The sequence below is a fragment of the Empidonax traillii genome, unplaced genomic scaffold (assembly GCF_003031625.1).
Source record: "Empidonax traillii isolate 1590-97213 ecotype Southwest subspecies unplaced genomic scaffold, ASM303162v1 scaffold209:size809316, whole genome shotgun sequence".
Classification (NCBI taxonomy): domain Eukaryota; kingdom Metazoa; phylum Chordata; class Aves; order Passeriformes; family Tyrannidae; genus Empidonax; species Empidonax traillii.
The window spans coordinates 434,531-455,812 of record NW_020955402.1 but is presented as its reverse complement, the minus strand read 5'-3'; the positions used below and the strand labels follow the sequence as shown (position 1 = coordinate 455,812).

The following is a 21,282-nucleotide window of genomic DNA, read 5'->3' as shown; positions in this document are numbered from 1 at the left end:
AACCATAGAACAGTTTGAGTTGGAAGGGATTTTTTAAAGCCCATCTTGTTCCACCCCTGCCATGGGCAGGGACACCTTCCACCAGCCCAGGTTGCTCCAAACCCTGTCCAACCTGGCCTTGGACACTTCCAGGAATGGGGCAGCCCTGGCTTCTCTGGGCAGCCTGTGCCAGTGTTTTACCACTGCCATTGCAAAAAAAAAACCCAAACCAAACTTGCACGATTTGGCAAAAGCAACATTACAGCTTTGCTGTCCTGTCATTAAAATGGCACTGCAGCTCAAGGACCAAAACTTGTCAAGAAATGCCTGCCTAAACAGGTTTCCTAAGATGTGTTTGCAGCACAGCTCTGACAATTTGTGATCTGGGTTTCATGGTGCTGTGCCAAGGGTTTGAAACATGGAAATCCAATTTACTAGCCCAGCATGAATAGAATACTTAGAGGACTAACAATCAAAATTGCAGATCCTTCAGTGAAAGAAAGAGATCACCTCTATCCCCTGAAACAGTGCTGAGGGGATAACACATCATCCCATAGACAGCACCATGGTTTTAAATAAAAGAACAGAAAGTGTCCTTTAAAAGACCCATTTAATGAAACAATCGGGGAATTGAGGGAATGTAGTTTTTAAAAATTAAAAAATTTCCTTTGCAAAAGCTCCTCAAAGGAATATGATACATTCACATAATTGTTCTAGTTCTTTAATTAATGCTGGCCAGTGACTGTATACAAAAAAGGGTCATGAGAAAAATTTTAATCCTGACTCAAGCACCTGTAAGATCCAAAACCTCAGCCTTATGCAGCATAAGATACAATTTTTCAGGATTTGACTTTCATTCACAGAAACCAAACAAGTAGGTGCCTTATATACATTTTTTTTTCCTCCTAAACTGAGGCAGAAAAATGTTGTCACTGAAATTGCTCTGATTTTGCTAACTAATATGCTGCCCATAAATATCTGATTTAGGGTCACTTTGGACCTCAAATTAATAACACATACCTCCAGTTACCATAGAAACAGAAAACTGCTCTCCCATCATGTCTCAGTCCCCCTCTCACACCAGAAAACACACACACATATGCAGGTATCTCATACCAGGTTTGAGTGACATTTATCAGCTTCAGGCAGTTCTATCTGGATAAACAAATTACCCATAAAACTGATAATATTCCAAAATCCCTTGTCATCTCATTATCAGAGTTATCTGATGACATAAGCAGCAGCTTTGCTAAGTTTTCTCACTAACTACAAATATACACTTTCATAGATGATGTTTTCTGGAGGTTCTCAACTCATAAACTACTGACATGTTTTCATGCTAACTTGGCCTCAATATTTTTGTTCTTTTTTGGAAAGCTCCCTACAAAAAGCCACTAAGGAGTAGTGATCAAGATTTCCTGGCTCCATAACCTGTATCACTGGCTAAAAAAATCCCACCAACCCTAAACCAATTAAATCTCTTCCTCTTCTAAGGAAATAATCTTGTGAATTTGGCACAAGACTATTGTTATTGTATGAAGCTGCAATATTTTTAAAATATGTAAGAGATTAACCAGTTGTGAGTTTTGAAGCATAAACTTATTTTCCATATATTTTTCCCTGATTTTTATTACATGAATGAGTAAAGGTTTTCACATCTTTTATTTGGAAAGATGTTGTGTAAAGCCATTAAGATCCAAGACATGCTGTCCAGCTCCCTGACCTCTCACTCTTGCCCACAGATAAACATGAGTAAGTAAAATCCAAGATCACTGTTGTTGGCTCTACCTTCCTGAATACAATTCAGCCAAAAAACTGCTACACTTCAGTCACATTTAACTGTACCAGCCAAAATAGGAGCAATTTCACAATTTAGATAAAATAAAGAACTGCCTGATATAATTTTGCTAATACTGAAGTTTTTATGTTGCCCAGACATACCCCTGTTTTCTCCCCTTACATTTGCAAGGCTGTTGATGTCCTCACTGAAAAAAATTACGTTAAATTATTATGTCTTCAGTTCGCATCATCTTTTTTGGAGAAAACAGCCTATTGGGAAATCTCAGGCATTTAAACTGAGATCTTTCAAACAGACAGGGATATTCCAGTAACTGCCCTGAGAGAAGTGTTATTACTTGGCCTGTTTCAATAGCAAATATTCCACACTGGAAATAAATACTGCTCATCTGGGAAAGTCTGGCCAGTACAGAATCACCAAGGCTGTGTGTATTTTCAAAGCAAAAATAAAACCTAAATCAATAGCCCTATTTTCCAATTATGTATTCTTTATACTGGACTTCACTCCCTACTTAATCAAACCTATCTTTCCTATGATCAAAATGTCAAGATATGTCCTTCCTGTCACAAGCAGGACATACTGCAGTGATCAGATACTTCATTTCCTATTTTTCTTGACCAAGGTGCACTGCATCAGTCAAACCCCCTATTGCACACACACAAAAAGACCATTCAGCCCCTTTTACATACACACATTATGCCATTAATTGCTTTTTGTTGTTGTTCTATTTAGTTTTTCTTACCTGACAACTTTAGTGCCATTTCGAATTACTTGGATATCTACTGCATAATTGCCATCAGCATGGGCTATCAAGTTGATTTCTGAAAATTCTGCCTATGAAAACAAGACTCACATTAGTCAGTCTGGTTTATTTTACCTTTATTTTTCCTAAATCCCTTATTAAGTCTGAACTGCTGACAATATACCGTTGAAATACAATGAGCACCAAGAGGACATTAATCCAACAGCATTTGCCAAGTATGACACATGATATTTGAACCATTTCTAATCCAAATAAAGCAAAAAGTAAAAAACATTGATGAAAGTGGACTCTGGGGCAGTAGCAAGTGGATTTACTTGTTCATGTCTGCATAAAAACTTAGGGATTATCTTTTTGCTTTGCATGGTGTTATCAAACAGATTGAACATTTACATAACATTTCGAAGAAAATAGTATAAAAGCAGCATTAAAACAATTGAGGTAAAAATAATATTTTCTTACAGAATTTAGTGTCTCTTCACATAGCTTAGCCATTTCTATTTCCTTCATGTGCATTTACTCTTCTTCTAAAAAGATCTGGTGCTAATGAACAATTGTCTCACAAAATTCACAATTAAAGCACTTTTCCAAAAGTCTTCTCACACTAGATATGTGGAATTTAAAAGAAACCACTTCCATACTCTGAATCTACAGTTATTTGAAAGGAAAGGACAGGATGTTTTTCATTTATCCACAGTCTTTCACCGGCTTAGACTCTCAAGGCACTTTACAATAACATTACCCAGCAGAATAATTGAAATGCAGCCAACTGTCTTCTGGGGGATAAATAAAAGCGTCCTTGCTGTCCCAGACACCAGCACAGAATAGAGAGTGTCACAATTCTCATTAGTCTCCTCTTGACAAATGGTATCACTGAAAGTCTTCCTCAGTGAAATCTCTGTGAGGCTCTCACAACTTGGTGCCCAGTTAAGGGAGTGCTGACTCTTCCAACTACTGTTCCAACTCCATCACTGCAGTGTGTGCTTGATTTCCAGCACACAGCTCTGCTCTTTAAACCCCCTACACTTTTACAACTTCAGCATTAGAACACTCTAAGCACATGGGACACTTTTAAGATTTTTTTAAAACAGTACGAATAGTGGGAGAATGAAATATTTGTGTAAGTGCTGACAGTGTCAAAGAATCATTTACCGTCCATTAAATCTGAGACTGACAACTGAACTCTCCGAACAATAAATCATTTTAAAAGCTTAGTACATGATGGAAAATATTGTTGTGCTAAGATAGGTTGCTGCAGGCAGTGTAAAATGAAATCCTGCTCTGGTATCATCAACAGAACTCTGAAGCAGTTGCGAATAACTATATTCAAGTGTCACAGCGCTGATGTGTTACAAAGTGATCAGTGTGGTTCAGAAACTTCCAGTCTCTCCCTGATTAAAGGCAATTCTGGTCCCACAACAGACCATATGAAGGAAATTCCAGGCTTAAACTGAGCTTTTGTTCACATTAAAGAGACAGTGTGTGTGATGTCAAATGCATGGTCTGATCTAGGTGTGAATGGCACTTTGGGACAAAACAGCTTGTCTTCTTTTTCCTGCCTCTCCCTCAAAACTCTTGAAGATCCCTGGCAAAGCCTTCATGTTTCCAAGCCAAAAGCATCAGCAGATATTCAATGGTGTAAAGAATGGATGCTGTACTATTACAGTGAATTTAGATAAGCTGGATCCATGCAGCTAGTGATCATTTTCCCTCACTCTTTGAATTCCATGACAAAACAACATAGTTTAAGTACTGACACTACTGGCAGTAGGATCTATTTGTAGAATTCAAGATAGAAAAGCAGTGAAAAAGGAAATAAATTAAGAAAAGTAAGTAAAAGACTTATTTACTCCCCTAGTTTCAGATATACAGCTTAAATAAAATAGCCATAATTCTAAAACACCTTGAATATATCTCCATATTTATTCCTATTTGTTACAGGGTTTTTTAAACCCCCCCATGCTAGCACTGCAACCAGAGAGCATTTACATTTTTGAGTGAGGAATTAGTGATACAGAAATGCCACAAGTAATCCATGGAGTGTCTGGGAACTTCAAGGTCTCTAAGCAACAACTTTTGAATACAAGATGTTTATCATGTTGTGCAAATTATGGTCAAAATCCTGTAAAAAGAGCCCATGTTGCGTGCCAAAAAAGGGGTTGTGGTTTAACCCCAGCTGGCAGCTCAGTCCCACACAGCAACTCGGTCCCTGCTTCCCAGTGGGCTGGGAGGACACACAGGTGTGTCTACCTGTGCACATGTACCTGCAGAATCAGGGATCACTTAGGCTGGAAAACCCCTCTGAGCTCATGGGGCCCAACCATTCACCCTGCACTGCCAAGGCCACCACTAACCCATGTCCCTAAGAGCCACCCCTACACGCCTTTTAAATTCCACCAGGAAGGAATGTGGCATATATCTGGATTTGTATACATACACAAATCTAAAAATAACATGCAGATTAAGTCAGTTACCTGTTCAACCTTTATGTCATATTCTCCAAGGACCTTTTTTCCACGAAAAGCCTTGGCCCTGCAGGAAAAAAGGGAGAGAGAAAATCAAGGATATATGTATCTGTAATCAGTAGCTACAGAAAAGCTGCTTGCATGGCCTTCAAGTGTCTTAAAAATACATACACATAGTAATTGTCTCTACCTACTACACATGCACGATTCTTTGTCCTTTGACATCCTTGTTTCCTTAACATCCCACCACGCCGTACTTTGTGATAAATAGAATAGTGTGATTTTCAACACTGAAGTGAAAACCTACTGAAATATTAAAACATACTGAAATACATGTTTCACAGTTATTTATTAATCTAAAAGGAGTTCCACTAAACAGGTGCAGTCTTGCTCTTGTTAAAGTCAGCAATGCCAGTGGAAATAATTTCAATGTGAACCACTTCCCAGCAACCACTCACGTTCACCTTTATCACATAGTTTGTTTAGAAAAATGGCTTATTGGAAACAGTGTGCTTAGAAACCTTCATTGTTTTTAAAGAAAGCATCAGAGGTACTGAAGACTTGTCAAATTTGTACATGCCTGGTTTACTGATCAGTTTTCCTTTCTCTAGAAACTATAACTTGGGTTGAAGTAATTAATGGGAAGGAGAGCTTATGAGTAATTATTATGCACCAAGATTGCAGCAATAAAACAACTGAATTCTCTGATCCAGTCTCCCAGGTCTAACAATGACATTCTTCTAGGAATTTGTCCCTTAGGTAGCATGGATCTGCTTTGGACTAAAAGAGAAATTATAAAAAAAAAAAGGTCAGTCTGTTGATAAAAGGGAACTACTCTCATAGTGACATTGAAGAGGGATATGGGATCAGGCTCTCTGCACTTTCTTTGCTCAAGCCAAAGCTTAGAATACCTTTCCCACTTCTATTACATGCAAGCACAAATTTTTTGCACAGTCCAAAACCAGAACAACACAGAACGCCATCTCAAGTGTTAAGAAAAAGTAACTCTGTCCTTTTCCAACATCTGGCAAAATGCTATTATATTACACAACGTCCACTTCACCAGTGAAAGCACTGCATACTACACATTAAAACAATTTAATGTTGCTTTTGAAAAATCACATTCCCACCGTGGGCCAGAAGAGTTTCACCACTGGTTTCAATAGTGAAAGAACCAAACTTCATAATAAACAACTGGAAATACTTCCTTTGGCAGAATATTTCTTAAGGACATCTTATGTGTTATGGATAAGGGATGGTAGAAAGCAAAGAAGGTGTTTATACCGAAATAATGCACTAAAATACTGCCTGACAATTCATTCTGTAAAAATATGCAATTGATGAGAAGAAAACAGTGAAGAAAGCGCTTGTGTTATGGGTTTTTCCTGTATTCTTGCAATAAATTCACATGCAAGATGAAGTCTGAAATCCATTGTTTTCTCATAGGAGGTGCATACTTACCTGAACGTTTTCAAACATTTCTGCCAACATCAAAAGCCGAAGTTAAATATCCTGTGGCACAAGTGTAACTCACAGAAATATCATTAATCACTTCTTTTTTTTCTAAATCTGTTTTGAAATCCCATGTTGGGAATATGAATATTATCTCTGGAAAGCTTTGAAGATGTCTGGACCTGGCTTAAGTTTTATAGTGCTGTTTATGTTGAAGCATCAGCTGGACCATTTTAATCTAACAGAGGCAGGATAACCCATGTCATTTGTGCCAGACCAGAGAGGAAGGTCTCACCATCAAAGATCTGCCTCAGGAGAAAACACCCAACTCACAAAGACAGCTCTAATGTCTCTCTGAAAAACTAATATTTACCACTGCAAAAAATACTTCAAACTCCCATCCTGATCCTCCCACGATTCTAACAGCAGTGTTCTTGTTGAATTCTGTTGGAAACAGGATGAGCTCCCGGATTTTATTTCTGAGGCAGCAACAGGTGAGGTAAAAGCACTATGGGACATCACATGACACAAAATTTAAATAGAATTATGTTGGCTACATTATAGTGCAGATGCCTCTTGAACACTGAAAAATAAGTGTAGAATAATGCTCAGTTTCTTCAAAGCTGAACTGTAACTTGGCCATACACAGAGATTAAACCTCTCCCAGTGCTCACCTTCACAAACATCAGCAACTGATTTCTTCTTTCAGAAAGGAAATGGAACTGGGAGCCCACAGAGAGCCAAAGACAAGCTCTTCTGCTCTTTGCCTCCAAGTGCATTGCACATATTGGTTAGGGAGACAATGAAAATATTAGTTAATTATTAATTAGTGAGGTGTTATTCCTTTAAATTCAGTCTTTCTACTTAAACACCATTTAGATGAGGCAACCTCCAAACAGCTAAACTCTGGCATGGTTCACCTTTCAACAAATGACTTCAGCTTTGAAAATAAACAGTAAGTGCTGAAGTTAAGCAATCTGGGGCTTGAAAACAAATGCAAAATTGAATCATTTAGTGACTTCATTTCAAAGCAGCTTCAAGAACAATTTTTATAAAAATCTATGATATTCCACGATCTTCTCCAAATGCTGACCAAAAAAGTACAAGAATTTATCTTGATATCTCTAAAAAAAACTTACAGACTCACAACTCAGGCATTTCAGAACAAATTCTAAGAAACTGCTGTGAAACAGAATCTTTCTTTTTATTTACTCTACTAGGAAATAAAGTCATGCCCTGCTTGACTTGAATTTCCCATTTTCAATATAAGGAATGTGCAATCTTATCATAAAGATGTTCATGACATACATTAATTAATTTTTTTTTTTACTGTTGGGAGATGGAGAACAGAAGTCAAAGAATTTACACAATTCCACTCAATTGTAGTTTGAAATTCCTATTAAGCCTTACTACTCTTGGTCCTGAGCATAGAACACCTGCATATCAACTCTTGGAGTTTCCAGGAACAGGTCTCATGTGAGGTGAGCTGTCAGCACGATTAAAGTTAAAGCACAAATATGCCCCAGTTCAGGGAACATTTGCTGCCCGTTGTTGATGATTTTTTACACTGAACATGAGGAGAAAAGAAAGTAGTGCCATTATCCATCTGACACTCAAACACTGCTTTCCAAAGGCCAGCTGAGAGAAAGCAGACAGCTCTAGTAGCAATGCTGCCTACTGGAGTCACCAGTATGACTTCTTACAGTCAGAATCTTTTCAAAATATATGTGAAATATTTATGCATTTCTTGCTTCACAATTCATTTTCTGGATGAAAACCTTGCACATTTCAAATTAAGCTATAGAATATGCAGTTGCCATAGATGCAGCCTAACATGAACTCATGCCACTCACTGAACATTGGCAAGGACAATGAATTAAGCATTAATCATGAAAAGTGTTACTCATTACTGATCTGATCAATAAGAAGACTGTATACTCTAAAATTATTATAGTATAATAATTGCTACGTCAAGTTTGTCCATCATTTAGATCAGTAGCCCCTGTAGAGCACACAAACTGCAGACTGCCAACATCTGCAAACAGGTGGGGGGATTCACTTCAAGCAAGGTAATGTATATTTCCACATACAAATACACACAATGTGCTCAGATATCACTGGAATTACCACACCTGTAAACACACTGGCAGAGTAATGCCACACACACAGCCAGACTTCACTGGACTTAAAAAATGTGTCACTCAGTGACAGACCAGAAAATGGTGAAGAGAAAGTAAGATCAGTCTTCAAGTCTAAATAGAAATAACTAATTCTTCAATTCAATCAAAAAAAGGCTTTTGTAAATACATGAAAACCATAAGAAACTGTTACAAAAAGTAAGCATATGCTAAGATCTGCACAGTATTTTCATTTCATGTGAATTAAACAATCTACTGAAACCAGTGGGAATGTCTCTCAACATCAGCGTGCTCCAGATGTGAGAGTACCAACATTTGCTATGCTGACTTTCAACCAATCAGCCAAGCTAATAAAACTCACCCTTTGGAACTGCTCCGATGAGGTTATCATGACTAAATAGAAGAAGATATTAAGAATATTACTTGTTACACGTTTCTGCAACAAGAGATGGAGAGGGGACTTACAAAAAATATATATCCTATTTAAAACCTGGCTTTTAAAGACCGTGATACTCTTAAAAGTGTTATTTGGAATCTGCAAAGACCTATTTGGATTTAAAACACGTTCTATTTGGATTTAAAACACGTTCTTTTTGTTTCTGCAGTGTGAAGTTATATTCTTGGCACTTGACCCAGCTGGTATTTCACTCTCACATAAAACACTTGTGTTTGCTCAAGCTATTACTTCATACAGAAATTGCCTCAGAAGAAGCAGACCATCCCCACAAAATAAACGACAGAACACATCAAATGTATCCTTTAGCTTTAGGAGTGCTCCCTGTTGAGTTGGATTTCATCAGATTAATGATAATCTCCATTACCAGGAACCTGTAAATCATCACAGCAGCACATTTTATTGGCTCTGAAACAGCACAGGTTATTTTACAGGTTTCATAGCTCACATTTGTATCAGGCCAGTCGCATTTTGCTGTTAATCACTCAGCTGGAATCCAGTGCAAGCACTGCAATGGCAAGGACACAAGGATTGCTCTTTGCAGTCATTCACAGTGTGAATGACAATTCACAGAAACCCCAACTAAAACTTGATTAATTTCATAAAAATACTCATTTTTTCAGTATGACAGGCAGGACACAATTAATGCAGTTCTTCACTCTAAATCCTAGTCTAGCCTTTTGAAGGGGAAAATGTGTGTTCATTAAAAAAAAAGTGCTTCTGCCAGTAAGGTCTCAGGCTTCACTGTGTATTTTCATCTGAAATCACTGTCTCGACTACTCTAGAACAATCTTGTCAATCTGAATCTAGGGAAAGAGAATTACTGGGAACAAAGGCAAGCATTTGTGGTCCTGGTGTATCTTAGCACACGATGGAGTCACCCAGATGGCCTAACCCTGGCACCTCTTGCACAGCTAATTCTCTCAGGCTCCAGGATTCCTTCCTCACTGATCTGCCCACCTTTACTGGGGCCCTGAGAGCACAGCTCCCCCAGCAGCTCACACTGCACAGGGCACAGAAACATCTGTAGGAATCACTGCTCCTCTGGAACCGGGCTTTCCTTCCCTCACTTCTGCAACTTGGAGCAAAGAACTTGGTTAAATACCTGCTTATAAACCAAAGGTCCTGCAGGCTCCTCTGCAGAGGCTCTGAACCCTCATACCCTTCCCCACGTCCTTCCCCAGGGATGGCTGAACTCCTGAAAAACCACAGTAAACACTCCCCAGTGGAGGACTTCCCTGCCCAGACAGTAGAGAGGCTGCCCAAAGAGATTCAGCTCTACAAGCTTATTTAAAAATAAAGCATAAACCATCTAGAAATAAAGAACACAAGTTTATTAAGCATTTCTCTGTCAGTGCTGCATATCCCTCTTGCTAGAAAGGCGTTTTTTTTTCCACAGAAGTTTTATATGTAGTACCTCCAGAGGCTTCCATAATCTCCACTTCAATCCCTTTTTTACTCTCCTAATTTATTAGCAGCCTTCCCTATTTATCAAGTTCTCCCATCCCTTGGCATGTATCAGAATGCTATCTCCTTTCCTCTGATTATGAAATTGTAACAAAGCACAGACATTTTTTTTCTTACAAGCCCCCAAACCATATTTGTGGCTTTAATCTGGAGCCCTTCTATTGGTCCCTCTGCTCTGTGCCTTAACACAGGGTTTTCTCTAGAGAGCTAATGAAGGAGAAAGTGCCTCCTACCCTGGGATCTCTCAGTTGAACTTCAATTTTCTGGGTCTTTTGAGCAGCATGCTAAACTGAAAATGCCTCATTTTCTGCCCACTCAAGGTGAAACAAATCCTCTTTCATCCCAAACACTGGGCTGCCTTTCTGGTAATGTCTCAAAAATCCCACACCTCCGATTATGTAATATTTACCATTAGCCCATTACTTCTGTGCAAGATTTATGTCACGATGTAACTTCTGAGGGCTTTTTTTTTTTTTGCAAATTACATGACAAATGAGAGTCTTTTAAAATGTTCATTCCCTCATCAGTAGAAGACCTAATATGTGATGCAATACATTATAACCTTTTCCAAATCTGTTAGACTCATTAGAAGGACTACTACATTTTCCCAGGGTTAGGGTCATAAAAATATTTATATTTATGAGATGAATAGAAAGTTCCAACTTTTATACAGAAAAACATCACTAGCCAAATTACGAAATACCACTGCTCTGAATCCTGGTGGAGGTTTTAATGGTTCTTACTGATGAAGACAAACTTTGCCTTCTGCATCAGCTGTTCCAAGTTCCTTAATCTTATCTACTAAGAGAATTATATTGCAGACTGAAGCAACAGAGTCAAACTTCTCATTTTCAAGTCTCCTACCACCTAAATTCATTCTTACCAACTCATCTGTTGATAACCAAGACAGATTGGTACAACCTGTTAATGAGCAACCCTACTGTTTAGAATGGAAGGCACACTAAACTACCTTGACATGGCAAAAATGTCCCACAATTCAGCCACTTATGACAGAAAAAAAACCAAACCAGCTAGAAATATAACGTACAGATACGTTAGTTTACTTTTTTCTTGTTGAAGTAAAGAAAATAAGGTGAACCTAAAAGACTTTACTCTGCTAGGAGGTAATTTCTGGCCACATCTGAAAAGCCAAATAAACCAGAATGGAGAGAAAGAATCTTTGAGACTGAATCCATATTGTCAATATACTCTTCACCAGAAATTTATCTGCCTTCTATTTTTTCTATTTATACTGAGTTCTCGAAGGTGTTTCAAATACCTCTATGTGTGGCTCTGTGAGGGAAGAAAATCTGAACCATTTGTGCCTGGAGACACTACAGTGTTATTCACAGATAACGTGTTGAGTTATCACACTGTTTGGATTTTCACCGTTGAGGATCCTGCACTGAATTCAGAAACTGTATCTCGAAAACCTCTCCAGCTTGTTCCTCTCTGAGCTTGTCCTGTGGATGAGACTATGAATGAACTGGTCAATAGGTGTAAGAAGGAGAGGGAAGAGGGAAAGTCATGCACGTGTGGAGAGAGTGGGAGAGGCTCATCTTTCACCCAGACCTTGGAGCTAAACCAGCTGAAGTTCAACATCAAACTCCCAGTCCTAATGTCAGACCTTAAATCTTGAGCCCCATGCAGGGCCAAGGCCCAGGGGAGCATGGGGCGATGGGAGAAGGGAGGATTTCCTCGAATGCCAGAATACTTTGCTGCAAATACACTCACCCCTGGCCCTTGCCAAGGGCAAGGCTGGGTATTCTTGTCCCCACCTGGAACCCCACAGCATTGCACCCTTGCAGCAATACTTGTGTGACTCTACCAATACTGAAGTAGGTTTAACTGTGCTGAACATTTTTCACAGATCAGCAATTGCTTTATCTTTGGCTCAGATATCCTCTCATCTCCATCACGCTGATCCAGTCTCTTCCAATTCTGTCACCAGTGTCACGTTTCAGAAATACTAGGGGTCCAATTTGAGTAGAGCCCAAATAAGTGGTGTAAACAGTATCTGATGTTTCAACTTTTTTCATGCAACTGAAGCTTAAGCTTTTATGTTTATACTTCAGACAGTCAAGTGCTGCCCTGTTTCTCTGAGTGGATCAATCAGAAAACATAATCTTGGTTTAGCATCTGCTGAGAGGCCATAAGGAAAGAGTATATGGCTCTTGCTGCCCTCTTCTGTAGGAAGAAATGTAGATCAGATTGGCTAAAAACCTGTTTCCAATCAATAGATAAATCAGATACATAGCTAAATAGATCCATGACCATCCTAGCTTTACCAGCTTTAGGGTACCTTGTCTTTCCAAGAGCAGCAGGGCCAGGCAGGAATCACTCACAGGAGCTGGCTGGAAACACTGAGAATACTTCACTATCATAAGCCAAGTGTCTGCCTGGGCTCAGGGATGGGTGTTGGGTACGACATGTATCATTAACCCAGCTTGAAAATAGTTTAAATCTACCAGAAAAAACATATTAACAGCAACAGTAAGAACACTCCCTATGTATTTAACACAGCATTAGCAACAGCCCACAAGGAAATTAATCACTGACATCAACAGGGATTAAATGACTTGTAATTGCTAATGCTTTCCATGCTACTTCTCCTATTTTCAATTGAATTACTGAATATTATTAAGGTGGTCTTTTTTCTCTCACACACACAGAGTTTCCATTGGCATCATGACAGTCTCCTCTGACTCTAAAGATTCCCAGTGTATCAGAAAGGTGGGTGGTACCTCCAATGCGATTGCCTCCACAAAGGGAAGAGGGATTTCATGCAGTGTGCTAAGAGCAAAAATACTAATTTATCAGTTATTATGGAAGAAAGAGCCTCAGAAACATGCATTTTATCTACCCGCTGGCTTTAGAGGAAGGTCCAGAATGCTGCCACAAAAACCCAATTGCTTCAAGATACTCAAGTTACAACAGCCCTCGGAATTACGTTATACTGATAATTCTCAGTGCAAATGGATACCAAGAAAACAGAAAATGTTTTTGCCATTATCACTTTTTCACTTTTGTTTAAGCTTCCCAAGTATGTTAGAAAACTAATCTAACCACCTTGTATTTTAATATTTTACTTTAAAGTACAATCATATATAATTTTGTCCGTACTTCAAGTATACCCCTGTTTGGTTTATTGATTTCAATATTCTCTAAAAAGCCAAATAATTAAGAGCCTGTGCTCCTGAGTTTTTTCAGCTTCCCTCTACAGATAAGGGAACAAAAGAACTTTCTAATACTGCTGAAGTCAGTGAATTATATTTTTCACTACAGTAAACTGGCCCCACAATTCATACTCTAGACAGGAAGTACTACCCATCCCTTCCCCAGGTGAGGCTGACCTTGGAAAAATGGACTTAAAAATCCCTACACAGAAACAGTCCAAAAAGCTAAAAGTCAGGCAAATCTACTGGGATCTGTAACACAAAACAGACCCCAAGCCTCAAGGATGTTGTGACAAAGGGGGAGCCATCAGAGGTGAGAAACAGGACTTGTGTGACAGTGGTATCTGACAGGCAATTCTGGAGGCAGCTGTGCAAACACTTCATCTGCTCACAGTGCATCTGACTAGGGGCTGAACTGGAAACAAAAAATCTCTGTGAGAGAGAGACACATTCAATTTGGTCTCATTATGCATTACAATAATACAAAATCCCACAATGGCTCACACCCTCCTCAGTGCTTGTAAACCCAAGTGAGCTGAATTTGTAGGGCTTCCTGAACAGTGGAATCAAACAAGTTTCACACTACCCCACGTGTTTGCTGCACATCTGCATGGGCTGCTCCAGGCAGGGGCTGCTCCAGGCAGGGGCTGCACCTCACTGGGGTGGTGTTCAGCTCTGCAGTGAAGCAATCTGGAGCATCCCACCGTACCTCAGACTGGGCATTTTGAAATCCAGCAGTGTGCCAGGGAACTGAGCAGCAATCTCCCAACGAGGCTGTGTTGCAAGCCCCCAGCAGCCCCAAAGCCCTCCCAGCTGTGAGGAGCAGAGGCCACTGAACAGGAGCAGGATTCCAACATCTCTCCCCCTTCCCAGATGAGCACTGTTTATTTTGCATAAATAAATGGTGTAAAATCTGAGATTTACTGGTAAAAAATGGTAGTGTAACAGACATGAAGCAACTAAAACGCAAACAAACATTCTCTTTTGACATATAGTCATGCTCAGCAATAGTTGCAATCTTTACATAATTGAAGGATTCACATTTATAGAATTAATTTCCCCACTGAATATAGGGGGGAGAACAGGACCTGTTCTCTTTTGCACACAGTAGCAAAGCCTGTTCCAAAATCTCAGAGATTTCAGCAGGTCTTTGCTCTAGGAGCTGTGTCCTAGACTCACTTGGGGACACAGAGCACTTAGTCCAGGATGCTGAGCAGATGAACTGAACCCAGCCCTGCCTCACTTTGGGGGCTACACCCACCCCGTCAGTCCCCAGCGGGAAGGGGCTGGTTTGTGCTGTTGGTCACCTCTCTGCTCATGGATCCTTGGGCAACCACAAGCCTGGAATCCATGGCAGGGGTTCATCCGGATGGGAGTCACCAGAGAAGGGAATGGGAGTGCTTTTCCCATGGACATGCTGCCATTTGGCAAAGCCCACGGCAGGCATGTGCAAGCCCTCCTTACGTAACACCCAAATCTGCAGAAAGTTACTGGGAAATGAATCCACGAGTGAATTTATGACTCTGCGCAAGGATAATCCTCCTGGTGAGTAAACACAACATCAACAAACAACGGCATTCAGAGGAAGAATATGTTCATGATTATTCTACAGTAAGGCCTGTTGGGACAAAAATTCAGGACGTGTTGAAAGCCTCTCGGAGCTGGAGACCCAGGGTCTCCACACTGCAAGTTTAATTTCCTTAAGGAAGAAGGGCTGCTCCACTCAGTTTAGTCTGCTACTGCATCGACAAATCGGTCTGTAGTTATAGCACTGACTGCTTTGAGGAGACTCTCCCATCAAAATCCCAAAGAGTGGCACACTGCCAATTTCTTCTAAAATCCTTCTTTTCTCAGACGTGAATGAGGAAAAAAACTAGAATAAACAAAATGAGCAAGTAATCCCTACGCTCCTAACAGCACAGTCAAAGGAAAATTCCCCAGGATTTGCACACATGGTTGTTAATTTTTTTAAGCAAGTCAGCAAATATTTCTGACCATTTTAGAAGTTGGTATTTTATGTATTTTCTCCTTTTTCACTTTAGAGGTTCATTCTTACCCCAAGAAGTTTTTATAACTTTATTTTCTGAAACAACATCTATTTTTTATAGCAATCAGCAGCAAACCTAGTGAGCATTATGTTCATTAACTTCATGTTAAGCTCCTACAGTCTCAGTCTCTCCACTCTCATCAATTGCTTTCTACATTCCATTGTCCAGCAGGTAATGAAAAAAACCCTGCACTGAGTTATAGACAGAACTGGAAATACTACTTTTGTGGGGTTTGGGGTTTTTTTTAAGATTTGTTATTAGGTGGATCTCATTTTTTGATAATATAGTCACAACATGCACTAACAGTATATAGCAAATAAGGACAGATTCCTTCATCAAGATTTATGGTCAACCAACCCAATCTTCGTGAGTTTTAATGAAGGATCCCATGATTATGGGCATTTCTTCTAAATGCATTTCAAATTCTGTCAATTCGACCAGGATTATTTAAGACAAAAATCCTACACCTCTGTACATTATTTTGTATCTTCAGCCATTTCAAGACTGCTCTGGGATGCTCACTGTCACTACTCTCCTGGAAAAGGACAGCAAAACAAACCACAACTCATTTCTACAATGTCTCATTTATGGAATAATGAATCCCTGAAATGAATCAGAGCTCCTGCATGAATTGCCACCTCTTCAGAACAGACCAAAGCAGGTTCTCACCTACATCCAGTCCAGCACTGCCATCTGCTGGGAGCTGCAGCTCTGGAAAATCACCCGGAAAAAATATTCCAGTTTCGAGTGCTCACCAGTTTGCCAATCAAAAACTATTAAAAAGTAATGGTGGTATAATTTTAATCTGGAATATTAATCGCTGCAAATAAACTCGGAACAGCAAAAGGTAATTTGATCAGTAATTTCCACCTACTTTCTCTTGCTACATATTGAGCTCTAATTCTGCTTCTGCAAATTTCCAAGGGAAAAGAAACAGCTGAGGTGTTTTCTCAGCTGTCCCTCAGATTACAATAAAACAAGTGAATTTATCACAACCCAAGCTACAGTGCAGATTTCACAAGACACGCTGGCACAGTGCTGGCACTGGCCAAAAGCCATCACCACCTTTTTCTTTTACATTTTTCCTCAGTATGAGAGACTGAAAAAATTAAAATAAATTTAAGAGAACGTTAATGCATTGTTACTTAATAAATAAATAACAGCTACATTAGATTTCCTAAAATTTTCTTTCTGCCAGCACAGTGTATCTCACTCAGGAAGTTGTGCTGTGTGTGGAAGAAGGGGAACTGGTAAGATGCATCTCCAGGGGGAGAGCCTGTTGTGGTCCCCCATTATTGACTGGAACACCCCTGTGGCTCCCTTGGCTTGGACACGGCTCTTGGAACAAGCTCACCACAGGCAGGGTCAGAGGGAAAGCAAAGTGGAAACTTGTACTCAGAAATGAACACAAGACAGGTCTAGATATCAAAAACTGTGAGACAAAGAAAACTGGGAAATTCCTTGTACCAGTTTATGACCATCATTCATCCCAAAGAAAGAACAGGACACATGGTCACTTTTAGTCCAGTTTATCACTAGATATTTGTATAAACAATAAAGAATAAAGCAAAATTACCCAGTTTTCATTATTTTTAAGAGATTAAATCCTAATTTCCCATCAAAGGAAGGCCTGGCCTTCTGACTGAATGTCAACATCTTGACAAGGGCCCTCAGGGACAGACAGGACAGCTGGGCACACTGATGGCTGAACCCTTGTTCCTCTCCACCTTCCCTTGCTAACTTCTCAAACTACCACATCATCCCCAGTGCACACTCTTTGTGGCAGGACAGCATGTCTAAAAGCAACTCAGAACACCCAGTTTTCAATATATGTGCCCAGAAAGGAACAAATTATTGTAAGTAGCTCTCTAAAGCAGCGTTATTTCCTTGGTAAGCCTGACAGAAACCAGCAGATCACTGTTGTACATTCAGACACAATTCCCTGTTAGAAAAGCACTTTGAAAACACTTCCATGGCTCTGTCACAAATTGGGCTGCTTTTTGCACTTTGCTGCTGAGGAAGAGATAATTGGTAGGGTTTGCTATTGCCCTTTCTCTCAGAGATGTTCCAGAGCCTTTATTGCCACCTGCCCCGTGCCCCAGCACATCCCACAGTCTGGAGCAGAGTCAGCCCCTCGGGCTGGGTCACAGTGAGCTCTTCCCTCGCCTGTCCCAGCACACACTGCACAGACAGAACCCCCATGTGCTGTGACACGGCCCAAAAGCTGCCACTCCAACAACCAGAGCAGGCAAAGGAACAGAAATACTGCAAAGCAAAGCCTTGCCATGCAGCTATTCCAAGGAGTCCTCAAACCCCGGAGGAATGTGAATGACTGTGTCAGATAAACAGAACACCACCAGCCAAGCCAGCACAGCGGGACTGACAACACCACACCTGACCTCTGCATCCAAACTGCTGAGCTGGGAGGGAAAGACAGACATGGGGGGATGCACAGCCAAGGAAGGGAAGGATTTATGAAATAAAGGAAAGAGCAAATGGGACTCTTTCTAAATAATCACTTTCTTAAAACATAAAGGTAGTGGGTCCAGCCTTCAAACTCTTCATCCTTTCTATACTTGTGTGAATCATCATATTTTGAATATCTTCCCTGGACTGACAGCTTGAAGAAAGCAGTTCTTTTAAGGGCTTAATTGAAACTCATAATACTATGATACTTTGATTAATTCTCAGTTCTAACATGATACCATATCAAATGCATCACTCGATTTAGACTTTACTGAGGGGGTTTTTTGTACTATCCCCCTATAAAAGGTATTACAACTTTTTGTCTCATCTCTGGATTCACAGTTTCTTCCTCCTTTTCTCTTCTTCCCACTCACACCCCCATCCACACCCCCCTCTCCCTCCCCAGATTTAAGACTTGAGAGCTTGAACATTTCCCAATCACAATGTTTATCCAAAATTCATATTTCATTATCACATCTATCTTTTTTCTCGTTCTGTAGGCAGGCTGTAGTTCTCATTTTTCTGTTAGACAATCTCAAATTCATTATCCTGTTTGCCTAGGATGGAGTAGTCCTGGCAACCAAGTTTAAGTAGACTCTAAGGACTAGCGGTGTCTTGAGATAAAATTCCTCTCTCAAATCCCGCAATATGCTCCTTTCTGAGCACAGGCAGAAAACCCATTAACCTGAACAGATGGGAGGGAGTCTGTGGGCAGGCAAAATCTGTTCGAGCATAAACTTAGAATACAAAAAATAATGAAAAAATCTGAGTCACAGGCCTAGTAAGAATCATAAGATTGGCTTAAGAGATCCCTAAATTTTCAGAGAAACATATATTTTAAAGAAAACAGATATGTGATTATTTTTATTTGTTGTATGTTTTTGATTCCCTTCAAAGAAAGAGTACACTTATTTATCTGAATGGAGAACTGGGTCCTTACTTGTTTTCAAAAGACGTAACCTTAATTTAAAAAAAAAAAAAAAAAAAAGATGCTTACAAGAAAATTTCGAGTGCTTGGAATATTATGGATGTTAATAACCTGTGCTGGTTCATCTGTAGATGTGGAAAAGCAATCGTCAGACAATCCAGGCTGTGACTGGACCGGTTGTGATGCCACGACTGCTGTTCAGCTCTAATTCCACTGCAGTACAACCAACATCAAGGACACAAATCAGGCCCAAAGAATGTATCAGTGTGTTCATTACCTATTAAACTTCCTCTAAGATACAGGAATGTTTTTTTAATCTGAAACTTGCTGAAATGTGTACTTTTGATTACTAAACATGTACTTTTGACTGATAAAACTTATACGATGAATTTGAAATTGTCACAGCTTGAAAAAGAAGACAGAGGCATGAAATTCCCAAATCAAGCAAGGGAGATTAAAATCTGCCATTATTCTTCTTTTAACTGGTAATACCCTTTTCCCAGTGCAGTGCTGTGGATCTTCTTGAATGATGTGCTGACACTGCTGCAGAAGAGTTGAGTCGCCTACTGACAAAATCATCTGTTTTACACAGAAGTTATACCCTGGTTCTTACACTTCCCCCCCCAGTCCTGCTAGCAAAGCATTTTTTATGCAGTGAAATACAGGCAGAGTAAACCAACATGTCCTGTGTGCTCTCTGCTCTCTTCCTGGCCACTTAAAACACTGCTCCCACTTTTCCATGCCAGACTTTCTAACAGCATGTCCAATGGCCACTACCAGTTATTTTTCCAGTTTCCTTTCCTCTCTCAGGTTCTCCTTCCTTTCTGCTGCTTTGTATTTCCCCCAGCTGTTTCAGACTTTTTTTGCTTTCATCCTCCATGTATGGTCAGCAAAGTACTTAACATCAAGTAAAAAAATGTCATAATATTTTCTGCAGTCTCGACTTTACTTGCAGTGCTTCTGTTTCGTGTTCAACTATTTCAGCAACAAATGTCCAACCTAAAACTGAAGTGGTGGGTGTTATGTCTGTGTATGCTTATATATAAATGATTTCCATGTGTACACATAGACATGGCACATATATATATTCAGAGGTCTACAAGAAGACAGTGTATCATTTCCTTTAGGGACTCTATAAATCCTTGGCTTTGTTTTAAAGAGTGCAAGTATTGCATCAGAGTCCAGAATCAATATTTATGTGGTATTTTACAAATCACCACAAGGGCAGAAGGAAAATGAACACAGTGAAAGCTCCCTTAACAACCACTCCATAATCTGTTGCTCAACCTCCCAATAAAGGCAGAGAAAAAATATGCATAATGATGAGGCTTTATCTTTTTTAACTCACTATGCCAACAATTTATAGCTTTCTGCACAAATTGTACTTTTCCCAGGCATTTCCAATCAAATTCAGCCCAGAATGCCCAGGCATGTGCCACAATGCAGCCTGTGGAAACTTGTGGAACTGTCCACACCACCGTGACGTGGGAGCCCACGATGCTGATGGGGACAGGCATGAAGAGAAGAGTGCAGGAGAAGGAGGCAGTAGGAAGGAAAGTACCAGTAGAGCAACAGGGACACTGAACAGTGATTTTTCTGGCTGTCCCAAGAACATTGTGCTGTCAGAGGAGCAGCAGGGAGGCAGGAGTGGGTGAGGATAGCCTCGTAACTTTAAATGACAGCAATAGTAGGTGACCTTAAAGAAGCACAGAAATAGATTCACTAAATCCAGCTTTGTGCAATTTGTTATTCTGCTTAAATAGCACAGAAATATTTTTATATTTTTTGCATCTTTATATTAATATAAAAAATATTTATATATCTTTCAATCCCTTTATATATATAAATTTTACTCCAATAAGCTATTTTATTTATATAGACTATATATATATAATCTGTATTAAATATATTACATACTTCTTTATTTTTTAAAAAGAAAACAAGAGAAAATTACTCATTAGCTTGTAGGTATAAAATATAATTACAGTAAATGGATGTAATGGCTTTTAAGGAGTGCATTTTTTGTTTTGGTTTGGTTTTTTTTTTAAATAAGAATATAATTATATTAACCAAACTTCAGAAAAACATTTATTGGAGTAAAAATGCTAGACTTGGAGAGTCCAGTCCTCCCCGTGGATTCTGACTGACCAG

The 21,282-nt window shown here is 39.6% G+C and overlaps 1 protein-coding gene across 1 annotated transcript in view; it reads right to left on the bottom strand.

Moving 5' to 3' along the window:
* Window positions 1–21,282, bottom strand: part of SYN2 (synapsin II) — a 168,435-nt gene that overhangs the window by 101,045 nt on the left and 46,108 nt on the right. The window contains exons 2-3 of the mRNA XM_027887417.1: window positions 5,012–5,069; window positions 2,520–2,611 (exon numbers count right to left, since the gene is read on the bottom strand). Of these exons, the coding sequence (XP_027743218.1) occupies window positions 2,520–2,611; window positions 5,012–5,069 (150 nt within the window). The remainder of the gene's footprint in view (window positions 1–2,519; window positions 2,612–5,011; window positions 5,070–21,282) is intronic.